The sequence below is a fragment of the Astatotilapia calliptera genome, chromosome 4 (assembly GCF_900246225.1).
Source record: "Astatotilapia calliptera chromosome 4, fAstCal1.2, whole genome shotgun sequence".
Classification (NCBI taxonomy): Eukaryota; Metazoa; Chordata; class Actinopteri; order Cichliformes; family Cichlidae; genus Astatotilapia; species Astatotilapia calliptera.
The window spans coordinates 14,304,454-14,322,120 of NC_039305.1; the positions used below are offsets into that span (position 1 = coordinate 14,304,454).

General features: G+C 43.7%; 1 protein-coding gene across 2 annotated transcripts in view; it reads right to left on the bottom strand.

Annotated features, from left to right (window-relative positions):
• glis2b (GLIS family zinc finger 2b) overlaps positions 1-17,667 on the bottom strand; it is a 30,664-nt gene that overhangs the window by 7,621 nt on the left and 5,376 nt on the right. For both annotated transcript variants that reach the window (XM_026164958.1, XM_026164957.1), the window contains exons 2-3: positions 495-689; positions 279-409 (exon numbers count right to left, since the gene is read on the bottom strand). In XM_026164958.1, the coding sequence (XP_026020743.1) occupies positions 279-409; positions 495-672 (309 nt within the window). In that variant the 5' untranslated portion in view covers positions 673-689. The remainder of the gene's footprint in view (positions 1-278; positions 410-494; positions 690-17,667) is intronic.

Here is a 17,667-nt window from a genome sequence, read left to right on the forward strand (position 1 = left end):
CAGAGGCCTCCCACCCTTTCCATAGCCTGATTCCCTTATGTGAGTGTGACACAACCCGATGTTGTTCCTGATTTGCTGACCCTAGCAGGCTGACTCACTCCTAGCTGTCGACAGGAAAGTGTGCTCACTCACCGCTGCAGTGAGAGACGGTGTTCATTTTAACAACAACTTGGAGGTGAACGAAGAAAAGAGTATGAGAAAATGTGGATTTGGAGCACTTATGTGTGCTTGTCAGAGTGTGTGTGTGTGTGTGTGAATTTGAGCTCTGATATACTCACGCCTGAAGGGATGTAGTTTCCATTGGTCATTTCTGGAGAGCTTGGGGTGTGGCGGGAGGATGGAGACATGCTCAGGTCCACTGCAGGGGGGGTGGGAGTGTCTGTTCGATCATGAGGGACCACCTGCACGCCTATGAAAACACAACACAGGGACACTAGCCTCAGTGTGTCCACTTAAACATAGAAACAGTTGTGTTGTGGTTTGTTATTACTCACCTGTGTGTGGAGATGCTGGTGAGGCAGGCTCTATGACTGCTGTCCCATCATCTGCCATGTGGAGCTGGCGAGCATGTTTGGGGTGCAGCGGTGAGAGAGGAGGATTGCGCGCCCCTCTGTCCTTCCCGTTGGCCCTCCGAGGAAGCTTCAGGTCCAGAGGCTCGTCCAGCGACAGCATGATCGCAGACCTCCCTCCTGCAAGTGCGTGCAAGCTCGGCGTTAATATACACCTGCAGTACTGCGCACGTAAATGTTGTTGAAAGTATCTCCCTTTCCACGATCCCACTGGGGAAGAAATACCTTAAACATTGCCGAACCGACCACAATCATAAACTGAAACACCGAGTGAGCCAAAGAATAATAAACACACAGACACACACACACACACACACACACTGAGGGCCCAGTGACCCCTCTTCTTTTTTTTTCTTCGACCTTTACGAACACTCATCCTGAGGAATGTCTACAATCCAATCCAGATGGTCACCCCCACCACTAGCCTGACTTCTTTCCACCCCTTGGCCACTCTTTCGCTCCGTCACATCACCCCCACCCCTGAGACCGTGCACCTTCAGACACCGTAGACCTTTGAGACCAAACCCTGAAGGTCTTTAAGTTCAGCTGTACCCACTGCATTTATCTCCTCCCTCCTCTAAAAACACTGACCTCTGGACCCAGACTGGGGGCTGTGGGCATGACTCTTCTTCTAACTCTCATTATGACTCAGGAACTGGACACCTCCATGAAGCCCATTGTTATATTTATGAGTTCAAATCCTTAACAATAACTTCCTAAATAAAAAAATCACATTCTTTTGACTAAATGAATTAGGAATTCTATCGTGGTCCAGACAGTTTTTGTGGCTTCAGTTCATTTTCTAAATTCCCTGGTGTGCAGCTCAATAGCAACTTGGACTGGCCACAGGCAGGTGGTGTACAGTAAGGGACAAAGAGTTTCTGTCCTAAGGAGACTAAGGTAATTCAACAGCTGTAAACTCCTGCTGTTCACCATACGGTGGTGGCCATTGCTCTGTTTTTTTTGTTTTTTTGCTGTGGCCTACTGGGAAGAAGGTGTAGACAAACTTATCAAGAGCGCTGACTCTGCGCTGACTCTGCGGCCGGGTATGAAAGCTGTCGGAGCTGAAATCAGTTATGATAAACCCTGCACACCCACTCCAAACCCTGAGGTTGTTTGGTCTTTATCATATTACTACAGTCATAGATTGAATGGAAGTGATGGACTTGTCCACAAATGTTGGCGAGCTACACTCTGAGCTGTACTGAAAGTACTACTGCTCGGCTAGTAGTTAGCAACTATTTGCAGACATATGTGAAAAACTACAGTAACTTTAGTAATCTGCAAACAACCAAAGCAATCACTAAGAAGTTTTTGGTACATTGCCCTCTTTGAATCTGATTTCCCCCACCGAGAGCAGGCAACCTCCAGGAACCACTGCTATCCAGTCAGGGAATACATATTTTTCACTAGTAACCGATGGCTGTATCACGTCTATTATGTCTAACTGTCATCCACATGACATCTGTGAGAAACCTCAGTACACCCCCATTTTATGATAAACGCTTAATTTTAGAGTTCCAAATGTGTTCTGGAGTATTTTTAATTCTACTGTTTCCTACTCACGTTTGGGTTTGAGTGAGTGAAATTCTGGCAGTTTATCAGTATGTTATTTTGCATTAATTGGCAAAAATCTGTGTCACCCATGCAGTCTATGTGAGGGATGTCAAACATAAGGTCCAGGGGCCAGAATCAGCCCGGCAAAGAAACCAATCTGACCCACAGAACGGCTCGGGAAAATCTACGTTTTATAGCTTTTCTAAGTGACAGAACTCCAGCATGGCCATGGCTACAATAAAGTGATTAATTAATAAACAATTAAATGACAGAAAGTTCCTGGTTTTACACTATCTACTATAGAAAGTGCTGAAAAAAGACTGTTTCTGTTAATTAATAAAAACTTTCAGGTTTATATTACAGGGCAGTCTGGCCAATAAGCTACCAGAACTACTACTTCTTTCTGTAATTGTCCACATTCATGTCTTAGAATTTCAAATTCAAATTCAAATTCAAATTTTATTTGTCACACACACACAACCATACACAGTATGACATGGGGGTGAAATGCTTGTAGCTGTACAATGCCCGACCATTAAATGACAGAAGAAAAGTTTTACAATATTTACAATTTACTACAAAAATTTACAAATTAACTTAGGAATTTACAGTAAAGAATGTGCAAATAGCAGAAGAGATTATAAAGATAAGGATTATAAATTATAGGAATTATAGGATTATAGGAAATGTGTGGTGGTGCGTGTGGTGACGTGTGTGAGAGTCCAGTCTTATAGTGACATGTGTGGGAGAGTCCAGTCCTACACCTGGTTCAGGCCCCGAATAGCCTGGGGGAAGAAGCTCCTCTTCATTCTCTCTGTTTTGGCCTTAAGGGAGCGGAAGCGCTTCCCAGACCTCAACAGTGAGAAGAGTCCATTGTTGGGATGGGAGAGGTCTATCATAATCTTCCTAGCTTTGGACTTGCACCGCTTGGTGTAGATGGACAGCAGGTCAGGGAGCTCTGATTGAATGATGCGTTCTGCCGAGCGCACCACCCTTTGCAGATCTCGTCTGTCCTGCTTGGTGCTGTTCCCAAACCAGGTGCAGATGTTTGCCGTCAGGACGCTCTCGATGGTGCAGGAGTAGAAGTTCTTGAGCACCTTCAGTGGCAGATGGAAATCTCTAAGTCTTCTGAGGAAGAAGAGACGCTGACGGGCTTTCTTAACCAGGGTGTTGATGTGACAGGACCATGACAGGTCCTGAGTGATGTGGACACCCAGGTATCGGAAACTGTCCACTCTCTCCACTGGCGTGCCACTGATGATGAGGGGTTTGTAATTCCTCGCCTGCTTTGTAGTGAAGTCCACGATCAGCTCCTTAGTCTTGCTGATGTTTAGGAGGAGGTTATTCTCCTGGCACCAGGTCTCCAGGTTCCTAATCTCCTCCAGGTAGGCCGTCTCGATGTTGTCGGCCCACAACAGCAGTGTCGTCAGCAAACTTGACAATGGAGGTGGTGTCGGATGTGGCTACACAGTCATAAGTGTACAGTGAGTACAGCAGGGGGCTTAAAACACAGCCCTGAGGCACTCCAGTGCTGAGTGAGATGGAGGGGGAGACTTGTTTTCCTACCCTCACTGATTGGGGTCTGTCTGTGAGGAAGTTGAGGATCCACTGACACAGTGATGAGCTGAGTCCTAGATCCGTCAACTTGGTGAAAAGCTTAGAGGGAATTATTGTGTTGAATGCTGAACTGTAGTCCACGAACAGCATCCTAACATAATTCCCTCTGCCAGTGTCCAGGTGACTCAGGGATGTGTGGAGCAGGTGAGATATGGCATCGTCTGTGGAACGATTAGTCCGGTAAGCAAACTGAAGTGAGTCGATGGTGGGAGGAAGTGAAGAAGTGATGTGATCTCTCATCAGTCTTTCAAAACACTTCATCACAATTGAAGTCAGTGCTACTGGATGGTAAGCCCAAAGCCCAAAGAGTTGTGCACACCGATTTCTTTCCTTTTCTCAGGAGCAGCATTTCTTTATCACGTAGAAAGACTGAGATGTTTTATTAAAATTGCACTTCTTTTTCTTTTATTAAGATATTTTGGGGATTAATTAAACTTGTTTACACTGACAGAAAGGAGACTTTCACAGGTCTGGCCCACTTAAAAATGACTTTCTCATCCCTGGTCTACAGATTCAGTATGCTGACCAAAGTTGCTGGCATTAGCTGACAGCTAATAATCCCAGCCTGCCATGTAAATGTTTTCATTGCTAGAGTGGCAGCTACAAAGCTAAAGGGACTATCATTTACATACAGTCTATGCCATACAATTTTGAATGTTTAAGCCAAGCTATCCTCTGAACATAAAGTCCTAGGATTCAGTGCTTCTCTACACAAACATCTTCTCCATCTGTACAGTTGCAGTTTTATAATTTCTTATTTTAAGTGTCTATAAAGTGTATACCATATGCACACAGATTCTTTCTGATATACATGCTTGCTCACACATGCATACAAGCAATTGCTCAAACTGTAATTTCAAAAATTATCCATCTGTTCCCCCTCTCCTTCGCACACATGCCGAGACAAACTCATAGAAGGGATGGCTAGTCGTGAATGGTGGGCTTTCAGTGCAACTGGCTAGCAGCCACATGAGAAGCCCTTGTTTCTGGGAGGCATGGAGCAGGGAGGTCACCAGGTTCGCCATCCCAACGAGGGATCGCCAACAGCTCACACACACACAAATACAGACACACAGCCAGGGGGTTGGGAGGGGTGTAAAGATTCAATCAGCCATAGATAAGAGGATGATAGTTCACACACGTACTGATGCAAACAGAAGAAGGCACTGTATGAGAGCAGCGTCATCGGTGAGATGAGCTGTGATGCATGAAGAGACACCCATTTTCCTCACATGCACATAAAAACACATCTTACAACAATTCTTTGGGAAAAAAAATCCAAAGTCCAGCATCAGTAGGTAAATAAAATATTACCTCCTATAAGCAAACTAATAATAAAAAAAAAACCCAGACAATCATGCATTCTGCTTTAAAATAAGCTCTTTGTGTACATTGTCCAGAATATAGTGAACCACACAACCAATGAACACATGAAAAATGTGAAGCTGTTAAATGACTCGCATGATTTCTTGGGTTAAAGAAATGTTGGTGTCGCAGTAAAACACAGAACCTGAGATTTTGCGTGTTAGTCCTTAACCGGCTGTATGCTTCTCGCTTCACCAGTGCAGACCTCCGAACGAGGAGATTCACTTATTATTGTTTTCAATCACACGGTTATTGTAAATTATATGGTGACACATAATGAATGTTGCTAACAATAAAGGCGGGATTTTACTGGTAATTGCTGTCAAGTGGAGTTTGTTGTCATTAACTGTGAAAATAAACATTTAAAAAATCTCATAGTGAATATGAGCATCTGCTGCAGTTAATACTACTCCCATTCTCTGCTGTACTGGGTGGCTATGACTAACTTGCTGTAACTCCTACCACACATGCTTGCCAAGAAATTTTTTGGCTTTATTGTTCGGCCAAAGTAGCAGAAAATCGCCTGTCATCCACTTTAAATTCGTAAAAGCCCTCACCCCGAGGCGCAGACCAGGAATCAGCTTAACCTTTCTATAAATCCTGCTCAATCTTATGCAGGGACCCATCGGCATTATAGTCCATGCAATGAGGAATGGATATGGAATTTCTGAATCCATATAACATTGGCATAGAATTTGGTTTGGCACCTGATGTCAAGCAGAGAGCTACTACCAGGTTCTCCACCCACTAAAGATCTTCCCTGCTGGCTGCTCCTTGTGCATACCATTACACTAAACAGAATGTAATGATTTTGCAAATCTCATAAACCCACTGACACTAGAACATACTAAACATATAAAATGTCTACACTGAGAAAATGCACCATTTAAAACATATGTCAGCTCATTTTGAATTTGATGGCAACAGCATAGGTCAAAAAAAGTGCCGGGGGCAACAAAAGGCTGGAAAAGGAAGGGGTAGTAAAAAGAAACAGCTTGACTAATGTTTTAGAACTAATTATGTTCACTGGCAACAGACTGAATATAAAAACAGCATCTTAGAGAGACAAGAGTTGCTCAAAATAAATAATATCGTCAAAAGATTCAGAAAATTTGGAGAAATCTCTGTGCGCAAGGGAAAAGACCAAAAATCTTCAGGCCTTGAGGCAATACTGCATTAACACCAGGCATGACTCTGTCATGTAAATCATTGCATGGGCTCAAAAAACTTCCAGAAGTTATTGTCTTTCAACACAGTTCACCGTACTATGACCAAATGTAGGTTAGAGCTCTATCACGCGATGAAGAAGCCATATGTGAACCAGAAACACCGCTGTCTTCTTCGGGCCAAAGCTCATTTAAAATGGACTGAGGTAAAGTGGAAAACTGTTCTGTAGTCAGACGAATTGAAATTGGAAATTATTTTTGGAAAACATTGACCCTCTCTCTTCTGGCTAAGAGAGGGACCACCCGGCTTGAGATCAACACTCAGTTCAAAAACCTGGATCTGTGATGGTACTGAGTAGCATTTGCTCCAATGGAATTGGCAGCTCGTGCATCTGGAAGGGCACCATCAGTGCTGAAAGGTACATACAGATTTTAAAGAATTACATTCTCCCACCCTCACTACGTCTTTTTCAGGGAAGGCCTTGCATATTTCAGCAAAACCACATACTGCAATTATTACAGCAGCATGGCTTCATAGTGGCCTCCGTGCCCGACTGGCCTGCCCGCAGCCCAGACCTTTCACCAGCTGAAAACATTTGATGCATCATGAAATGAAAAAGCAGACACAGGACTGTTGAGCAGCTAGAATCCTAAATCAGACAAGAACAGGACGACATTCCTCTCCCAACAGTCCATCAGCTGGTTTCTTTAGCTCCCAGACGTCCATAGCCTGTTGTTAAAAGAAGAGGGGATGCTACGCATCCACGGACCATTCCCAACTTTTTTGAGATGTTGCAGTAACATCAAATTCAAAATAACCTGATATATTCTGTTTTTATTGATACATTAGACAATGTCCCAAGTTTTTCATTACACACACACACACACACAAAATGGACTATGCAGTTCATTTTCTCCAATTTATTAAGCACGCCTCTGCATCAGCCCCCAGCCCACTCAAACAACAGCTAGCCAAGAAAAGTGTTGTTTCCATGCATCCATCCATTCGCTTCCGCTTGTCCTTTTCAGGGTCGCGGGGGGCGCTAGAGCCTATCCCAGCTGTCATAGGGCAAGAGGCGGGGTACACCCTGGACAGGTCGCCAGTCTGTCGCAGGGCCAACACACAGGGACAGACAACCATTCGCACTCACATTCATTCGCACATTCACACCTAGTGACAATTTGGATTATCCAATCAACCTATCCCCACAAGCTGCATGTCTTTGGACGGTGGGAGGAAGCCGGAGTACCCGGAGAGAACCCACACAAACACGGGGAGAACATGCAAACTCCACACAGAAAGACCCCGGCCTGATGTTGGAATTGAACTCAGGACCTTCTTGCTGTGCGGCAACAGTGCTAACCACCGTGCCACCGTGCTGCCCTGTTTCCATGCACAATATATCTGCTGCATGTTGAGAAAATGCCACTTTTTTTTTTCCCAAAAGAGCATTACTGTCCAGTCTTTTCTTGCTTTTAAATTCCAAATAAATAAATAAGTGTTCAACATTAAGTTGTAGGGTTTTTTTTTTAATTATTCGGTTTACATGTGTCCACTGAACTACAGCTTTAATTTCTTTGAGATGAATGAGGAAAAATATCATTTTAATCAGCAGCAAGCTGATAAAAAAAATAACTGATCAATGTCTGCACATGTGTCATTTGTAGGCTTAAAGCTCCATTGGCTTTTATTCATTATCAGCCTGGGGCAATTATGTTCATTGCTATGAGTAAACGGTAATACCTGAAGGCCTTATAAAAGAAAGGGGCCCCTAAGTAAACAATGTGACAAATATTTAAAACAAGATTCACCTAAAAGTTTCTTGGACTTCCTAATGACAGCGAGCTAAACAATAACTACAAAGCCTAGAGCAATCCATACCTCACTGATGTGATCCCAGAGGTGCTACACCTGCTTTGTACTTTTTTTAACCCAGACAGACAGGAGAAGTGTGGACATGCAGTAAAAGTGCAGCCGGCAGACAGTCAAATCTGGAAATTGGCTGCAGAGGGCATTTCCCCCCTACTTTACTACTCATTCATCAGGTTACTGGACTTGACAAGTATAACTCTTGATGAATGTGCTGAATTTCACCTCAACCTGCCTTCGTGATTGTTCCTTAATGGAGAAATAGTAGAGTGGCTGGGAAGTGACTCACAGAGTGTGGATCTTGGACAGGATTTACGGGATCTTGACTCCACGCTCAGTCACTGAGAGGGGGGGCTTGTGGGAAAAATGAGACAGAGAAAGGGTGCCTAACAGAAAGAGTGATACTGAGGTGGAAAGAGTACGGTGCTCTGTGTGCACGTCTGTGTGATATGCGAGGATTTGTATAAAGCCTAATGGCGGATGGCTGTGAAGTTTGGGGAAGGGGTGTTGGCTGGCCCCCATGCAGACTTCCTCGCTCAGTCGTGGGGGTCAACAGTGTCTCTGAAAGGAGGCATTGTCCCTCTTTGGGCCTTCTCCTCTCGCTCTAGCAGAGTAAACACTGACTACAGCAGCTGAGCGGGAGAGAGAGCGGAGCAGAGGGATGACCGAGGGGGCCACAGCGAGGATATACGAGGGTGAGGAGGAAGTGGAGGAGGAAGCGTGCTAAAAAGGAGGCTTGTGCATGTCCTCTTTAACAACCCTTGTGACTTACTCCCCTGTATAACCCTTCCACCTGAGTCTTACTCTGCTGACCTTGCTTTGATAAAGTATGAGTATGTGTGTGTTCAGGGGTGAACCTGGGTCGAGACTGGAGGGTGTGAGAAAGACGGCACGGTTACTTATAGGGTGAAATAGTGCAAGGGGACTTCAGGTCAAAGGAGGGCTATGTGTTTCAACACCCCTGTGCTCTGAGGCTAGGCTCACATGGATCATTGCTGACCCCACTCTGACCGACTGATCTTTACCCTAATCTGATCTGGTGAGGATTGCGTTTCAGCTCAGTCTGCTTGGTCTGATGGTGCAGATACGCGCCAATAAAACGCATCAGAAAACATTATAATTGTGCAGTATAAGATGATTATTTTACAGTTTATAAAATCGCATTGTGCAATATTTTGTTGTCACAGTGTGGGTTTCAGAGAGTGAGGGAATGTGTTTGTGTGTGCGTACACATTTTGTGAAACCCCCTCCGAGTTTGGCTGTAACTTAATCTCCCTCCTGCTGTGACCCTGGGAGGTGGTCTGTAGGAGGCAAGCCAGTTCTCCCCGGGGCTCTTTGCTCTCTTTTTTCTCTCCGTTCTCTTATATACACACACACACGCACGCACGCATGTGCGCACACACACACATACATGCACACGCACACATGTGAAGAGAACACAGAGAGAGCAAAAAAGCATGATGAGAAAGATAGCTTCTAGTGACCGATGGCGTTAAGCTAAACAATGCCATTTAAGCCAATATTAAACTGGCAATAAATATATAAGTAAAATCAGAGACGTCATTTACACATATTTCAAAATACCATTATGAATATATTTGAGCGAATACAGCTTTATTTAAAACAATTTCATTCGTAATTAAAAAAAGATTTAACATTAACACGTATAAAGTGCAAACGTTTAGCCACCACGCATTTCTTGCCACTTTGCTTCCAAGTTTCCAGACATTATTGTAGTTTTGTAAGTGGTCTTGAGGAATAGTTCTCTAGGCTTTCTGAAGTTCCTTTAAAGTTTTGTCATAGCTGTCACGAAAACACAAAATGCCAAATATGACACAGTTTCACGGGCATGAAAGGTTTTTTTAAACAACCAAAAAGGTGATTCCCAAAGAGCTATTAGCCAAAAGGTTGGCATAACTTGGAGTGGTGTGTAGCGCAATCTTGTCCTAAAAAAAAGCAAACTATCTAGAGCAGTATCTGAAAGTCATTTCCTTAGGAAATTGAAAAAAAAAAACAATGACACAGGACCTGAGAGATGCATCTGGTCCTTGTGTTGATTCAACTACTGTTCACCGAAGCCCCATCAGAAATAGTCTCAGTGGAAGAGTCAAGAAGTCATTCTTAAGGAAGGGAAACAGGGAGGGAAAACACGGTGAAGGCTCTGTCATAGTTTGGAGCTGCATTTCAGTCAGTGGTGTTGAGGATATTGTCAAAATTGCTGAAACTATGAAAAGTACCGTCAGATTTTGATCGACCGTGCAGTAGCATCTGGAAAGCATCTGACTGGGAATGGCTTTATTTTTTGCATGACAATGATCCCCAACACACTCCCAATGCAGTAAAAGCCTACCTGGATTTAAAAGAAGAAGAATCGCACACACTCACACACACAATGGCTTCCCCAGAGCCTGGACCTCAACATTATTAAAGCAACGTGAGATCATCATAGCAGAGAATGGAACAAAAAAGGCGACCAACATCCAAAGAATGAATGTCCTTCAAGAAGCCTGGAGAACTAGTCCTGCAAACGACTTAAAGAAATTACAATGAAGCTTGGCTGAGAGAGTTCAGGCTGTTTTGAAGAATAAAGATGATTTTACCAAATACTGACTTTCAAACTCATTAGAACTATAAGCACAAATATACTGCATTTCCATGTATGTTTGCACTTGTTTGTTGAATAAATCACTGCACTTATTTTCTTAACAAAACATAAATAAATGATGAGTGCTTCAAGACTTTAGCACAGCACTATGTCTATAGAGTAGAATGGAATAGATTATTTGAAGATGCACGTGGAAGAGTATGCATGCAGTAAGGAGTCTTCTTATGTGTATGCGCATATATCAGTTGATAGAACATAATCAGAGCCAGTATAGTCCACTCAGAAATCCAAAAACTTTTTATAGCACGGTGTGGTTAAATCACATTTTAAACAGAACAATTATGGGGTTACTGAGACCTAAATGTGGACTTTCTGCCATCACAAAGCAAACACAACGGCTGCCTGGCACATTTAATGAACTAAAGGTCAGTAACTCTCTTAGTAAATGTGTTTCTAGGTTTTCTGTGGCTTGGCGCTGATGTGTAGCGACCCACAGCTGCAGCACCAGTCATGTTGAAACCTGCAGGACTTTATATCCAACAGGTGAGGGTGTGGTGTGACCTCTGACCCCTGTTCAACATCTGTGACCCAGGCCTAGAGGAAATAAACAATACCCTCACATTTTCAAGCAAACGAGCGCAGTACTCTAAACAACTGTGACTCCAATCTGCAGTTTTCCTCAAGAGTCAGATTTACATGGATTCGTGTCAAAGGTGAGATCAATTCGAGAAGGATGCGACAAAGGCGTTTTCGTTCATCATCAGCTGAGCCGCGTTAAAGGCCGATGATTCGAATCTTTGCATTTAGAGACGCACGAAAAACAGACCCAAAAATGGTCACTCTTTCCCTCACACTTGTCTCATCGCCGATGTTGCTCGAAGTAATAACCGCAAGTGACCCCACCTCTGCTGACACATACACCCCCCCCCCTCGTTTAAGCCCCTGATGGATCACTCAACACACAAACACACACACAGGAGAGGGTTTTTTTTCCCCTGCTTCTGTCCTCTTCAGCCAGCCACCTCCTCAAACAGGAAACCTCAGTTTCCACTCCTCCTCCTACTCCTCTGGGCCCCATATTCCCCTTTTCTTCTTATATTTATTTCTTCATTATTTGCTTTTTTTGCTCTTCTTACATTTACTGCTTCGTTATCCCTTTATGTTAATATTCCACCTTCACTCTTATCACATTTAATGTTATGTTTTATGCTCTAGCTTCTGTGAAGCACTTTGTGATAGTATCTTGAAAGGTGCTATATAAATAAAATTTTACTTTACTTTACTTACATTCCTCTGATTGAATACTACACAAGATTCTGCTTTAAATACTGCAAAGCCAATTCCTGTATTAAAACATTTTATTTAAAAAAACATATGCATAATAAGGATTTCAAAAAGTTTTACTGGTGTCTCCAATTTTTCATACTTTTCCTTCAAACCTTTACCTCTTGTCTTTGACTCTACTGCAAAAAGGCACACAGGATCTTACACAGGATTATGTAATAGCAGCAAGCATGGAGCCACAAGGGAAGGGCTATTGAGGAAAAACTATTTTTGCTGGAGTCACAGTGGCTGGAATATATATAGGGGGGGGGGGGGGGCACATGTGTTAACATGCTTCAGGGAAGAATAAGCACAAAATTGCCACTTGCTCTTTTGAGGGTTTTAAAAAGACATTAGGCATACATCATCTACAAATAAAAGACAGGGAAGAGATAAAAGGTGCCGACATAGAGAAGAAGAAAGAGGCCCGAGACACAACAGAGCAGAGGCGAAAAGAGCAAGGGAAAGAAAGAAGGAGAAAAGGAAGGGATAGATGGAGTGAAGGAGGGAGAGGGTGCAACAGGAAACTTCTCAGCGAGCTACTGATGGCCTCCAGCCAGAGCATTCAGACACTCAGGAATTCCAGGCAGAAGGCAGGGAGGGAGGGAAGGTGCCAGGAGGGAGGGAGGCACTGAACGAGGAGGGCGGGTCGCACTTGTGGTTTGTTGTCAAAAGGCGACTGCTACAACAGAAGGGACGAGCACACACTTACAGTGGTGTTTCTTGTGATGTAAAGCTTTTGGTTAATAAAAGCATTTTTTTTCTTTATCACTGCAGTGTAAACTTGACTTATAATTTCACTGTAGAGCAGTTGCACAAAGTTGTGATCACTATAAAGAAATGCAATACCATCTATTATATAAGTATTTTCTGCTCTTCTCTGTTTTCCATTATAATAATTCTTATTTCTTTAGCAATACAGCTGCTGGTGAGACACCAACTTTTATAAACATTAATAATTTGGTCGTTTATTTAGCAATCCAACTGAGGTTGCAAAAGGGGAATGTGGCATATAAATATATATAGAGATATAATAATAATAGCCAATATTGGGAAATGGTGGCTGGGTGGTGCTTAGCACTGTTGCCTTACAAGAAGAAGGTTGTGGTTTGCATCCAAAGTGGAGCCTTCCTCAGTCAAGTTTGGAGGTTATCCCCGTCTCTGGGTTCTCTTCCAGTATTCTGCTTCCTCCCACAGTCCAAAGACAAGCATTGGTTTGGGTTAACTAGTGATTTTAAATTGGCTGTAGGTGTAAACGGCCGTTTCTCTCTGTCTGTGTTAGGCCTACAACCTGTCCAAGGGTGCAGCTTGTCTCTTACCTGCTCCCCCAGTTATTTGATCCCTTAGAGGAAACTACCAGGTATTTACCGTAGTTTCATGTTACAGACTTGCACTTTAGACCTGTAGGATATGCACTAATGATGTTTATATGCACTCATAATGCCTGGGGTTAATTTAGAAAGTGTGTTATTATCACATAGTTTATCCACTAGAGAGGTTTTGATGTCAATGTTTATAATCGCTTTAATCTCTGATTTATTCCCCATAGATGTACAGAATCTGTGGGATAACAGCAGCTTTATGGTTTCCATTTGTAGTCTGATTAGAATTGGTCAAATACATTTCATGGCTTATTCAGGCGGAAAGTCCGGTATAGAGGAAAAGTGGAGCACATTAGAGGGGTTTTTTAATTTCATTTCATCTATTTATTTATTTTTACAGTGAAAGTGTAAGGTCTTGCCCCCTGACATCAGTTATCTGTTACTAGAAGCTATGGGTTGATGTGCTGTGTATGTTTAATTTGAATCAACACACTCCACCAGGCTGCGTATGGAGCAGTAACAGCACTCAGACCAGACCTGACAACAAAGCAGCAATTCCACTTAGTCTGCCATATAGTGAGATTAGGCCTCGAATGATCTTTAAAAAGCCATTTGACTGAGATTTCACAATGTGTCTGTAAGCCTTATGGCCCGCTAAACCAGGGATTGTGGCAGTCTTGGTTAGGTGAGGAGTGATGAGAGTGGGTGAATAGAAGGAAAGAGAATAGAGGTATGTTAAAAAAGTATAGAACTGCTTTAATTTGCCAGTTACTCTTGTATCAGTGTCTCACAATATTATGTATGTTTTTTTTTATGTAGTAAGATGGAAAAAATAAAGGAAGAGGCAGGTAAAGCAGGAGACAACTGCTACATATTGGCGCGAGGCTAGGAACCTTCCTACCCGGCTATAGTTTATGAGCTGTTGTATGACATGAACTGTACGTGACTGTGAGCCCACGTGTAGCAGCATGTGTTTTGAGTCACTGGATTGTTTTTCTCCCACCTATTCCCCATTCACAATCAGATGGGCCACATAAGGTTTTAATTAACAGTTTAAATGTATATCGTAGCATCAGGACAGCAATCAGTGCTAACAAGCTACCCCCCCCCCCCCCCCCCCCCAAAACGAGGACATCTACTCTGGCTGTTTGATGAATGTTTAAGCGGTGAACCCATCCGACGCTAATGCTTAAGGCACTTCACACAGCGGTACCGCAGGCTTTGAAGAGCGGTGAGTAATCTTACAATAACGCAGGGCATTTCACAACATTTGGCATCTGGTGATGCACCAGTGGGGCAATAGCAACCAGTGAACTCAGCTCTACTGCCATCCGTGAGAAGAGAAGAGAAGAGAAGAGAAGAGAAGAGAAGAGAAGAGAAGAGAAGAGAAGAGAAGAGAAGAGAAGAGAAGAGAAGAGAAGAGAAGAGAAGAGAAGAGAAGAGAAGAGAAGAGAAGAGAAGATCTGAATATCTGATTGGCATCCCCACCCAGGCTTACTTTGACCTCCACAGTAACTCTGCTGGGCCCGTCTCCCCTCTGCAGCCTACCGACTGCATTCCCTCCAGCCCTCACTCCTCATCTCCTCTTTGCTCTCATATACTTCCACATAAACAAAACATGCCTCATCTCCATTCCCTCTTGACTTGCTCTTCACTTTTTACATCTATATACTCAGCGTCTGTCATCGCTCTCTCCCCTTCTTTTCCCTCTCATTTGTTGACTTCTCTCACGACTCTTTATCTCTCTTTTCCCTGCTGCCCCCCCTTCAGTCCATTCCTGTGGCCGCTCCCCACAGGCAGTGATGCAATCCTCTGACTCCTGCGCGCAATCACAGGGTCTGGAGTTGGAGCACCAGCCAAGCAGGGGCGTCACCACACCACACTCAGTAGGAAAGCAACGGCGGAGGAAAGAAGGGAGGTGGGGAGACGAAAGAAAGGAAGGAATGAAGCCAATGAGAGAGGAAGTTAAAACAGCCCGACACTGTGTGAGCTCTGGGTGATAGAAGAAGGAAAAAAACAAAACAGCTATGATAAAAGTGAGCATTTATGTTTCCCAAAGCAAAAGTTTGGGTGATTTTTTTTGCTTGCGTGCGTTCAGCTGTATATCCTCTTTCGAGCACACTAAATTACATCTACTGAAGGAACTTCTGAAATAATTTAATTTATCAAACATCGGGACTCTCCACCCCCACACCCATCCTCACATCAGCCTACTAACCAGCTGCGGCTGTTTTGCTGGGATTTACTGAAAAGGGTCTGTATTTCGGAAGTGACGGTTCTTTGCTACTCCCACACTAGATGCTGTCATTCCAGCTGACTCACACAAACATTAGCATTATTCTAACAGCCAGACGTGCGATATGACATTTAAGCGAAGGAGCGAATTTCATTGTTTGATTTGGAAGTCTGCATTTCTCTCAAAGTAAACCTCCTTTCCTCTTCATTTCCTTGGTGGGGCAGTGCAGATGAAATATGTTAATACTATGTATATACAACAGACGTGGAGTGAAATTCTTTCCACTAAAAGTCTGAATCGTATAGCACTTTAAAGTAACTAAAAAGATTTAAACTTATGTTATGAATTTAAAAAAAAAAAGATTCCACGAGCGCGTGGACCCACATCTGCTTTACCAACTGTGCCGAGGCAGACCTCCCCTAAAGGCAGCAGAAATGAGCGCAAGGTCAGGATAGGAATGCAAAGCACTGGCACCTGCCTAAATCTTTAAATTAGCAGGTTGTCTCAGCAACACACACACACACACACACAAGCTATTGTTGACCACTCCCTAAAACCCAGCTCAGGATTTAAGCCTAAAGAGAAATGACTTCAGCTCAAAGCCAACAGGTGTGTACACTAAAATTTGAGGATGTATGAAAGTATATACTTAAATTACGATGAGAGCTTTAAACTCTTTTCAAAACATCTCAGAGTGCATAAAACGTCTTCAGCTGAACTCTCAACGGGACAAGTTATTTTCTCACTGGTAACATCCCAGAATAAAGCATCTGAGTAAGAAAGCATGGGAAAGTCAGAGAACCCCCTCTTTCCCTTTCTCCTCTACAAAGTTCAAAACAGTCAGAGGGCATTTTATTAGGGTTGATACTTATAGAAACTGAGGCACATTAAGAAGAACTGAATTACTTTTAGCACCGGTGGATCTGTCCCTGTGGTCTATTGATTCATCAAGGATTGGGGTGCGAATTATAGTATGCATCCACACAGTGCGGGCACACACAGACATACCGACTGTCCGGCTCTTGGGTACGAACCCATGCACGAGTGAGCTGCATGCTTAGCTGTGTGCTGTGGAGTTCAGACCAGTTCAGAGCGCTGTGGTACCGCTCCAGCTTTTGGGAGGGGTTCGTCTGTCTCACAGTCATTTCCTGGACGGGAATATTATAGCACCACACGCATGAGAAACAAACCCCTTTCTTTTTACACACTGACTCCAGCCACTTTCATTTGCTTGCAACTCAATAGAGAAATCCCTGGGAAGTAGGTCTTCTTATTCAATAGCCTCGGTAATATGATTCCAACAACAACTTTATGCAACGCGGCCTCCTGTAGGCTCGAGGCGAGGCACGGAGTCGGTGGGCGCTCTCTTTATTTTGCAGGCTTACGTCTGCTGCACCTTTAACTTTTAAACTCCTTCACCCCTGTCGCTTTCTCTCAAGCGGGGCTGGGCGACACCTGTGCACCAACTGTACTGAATGGCAATAACAAAGAAGGCGGGGCACGGGCCCAGATGTGCTCTGGGAGTGTCTCCACTGGTGCGGCTTTATTAGCATGTGGGTCTATACGTGTGCACGAATGTGTTCATGTACAAAGAGGAGGGACAGAAGAGGGGCTTTGCTTTCCAAGCCAAAGCATAATGAAAAGGAAGGAAAACAGGAAGAGGGAGAAATGCACAACAGCAGAGAGCAATTAGTAGACTAAGTGACGTGATGCATGTTTTCATGTTATGGACAGCAGCAGCACTGTTGTGGAGCTCCTGCTTCTTTAAATCTCAGTGTACCCCCAACTCCCAGACTGTCTGCTATACCTCCATTTTAGCCCTTCTTCGTCCCTCTCCAGTGATCGCACGTATACATGTAGGCACAAAGCTTGTGTTGTCTTTTCCTTGTGAGGCTCTGCCAACTTAATGGCAGCCCTGTGTTCTCCCTCCTCACATGGAGCGCCTGTTTTCTCTGAGTAACCCGCCGCCCCATGTCTCCTCCCACCATGGCTGGCAATATGACAAGGTCAATATGACAGTCTTTTCTCTCCCTCTCT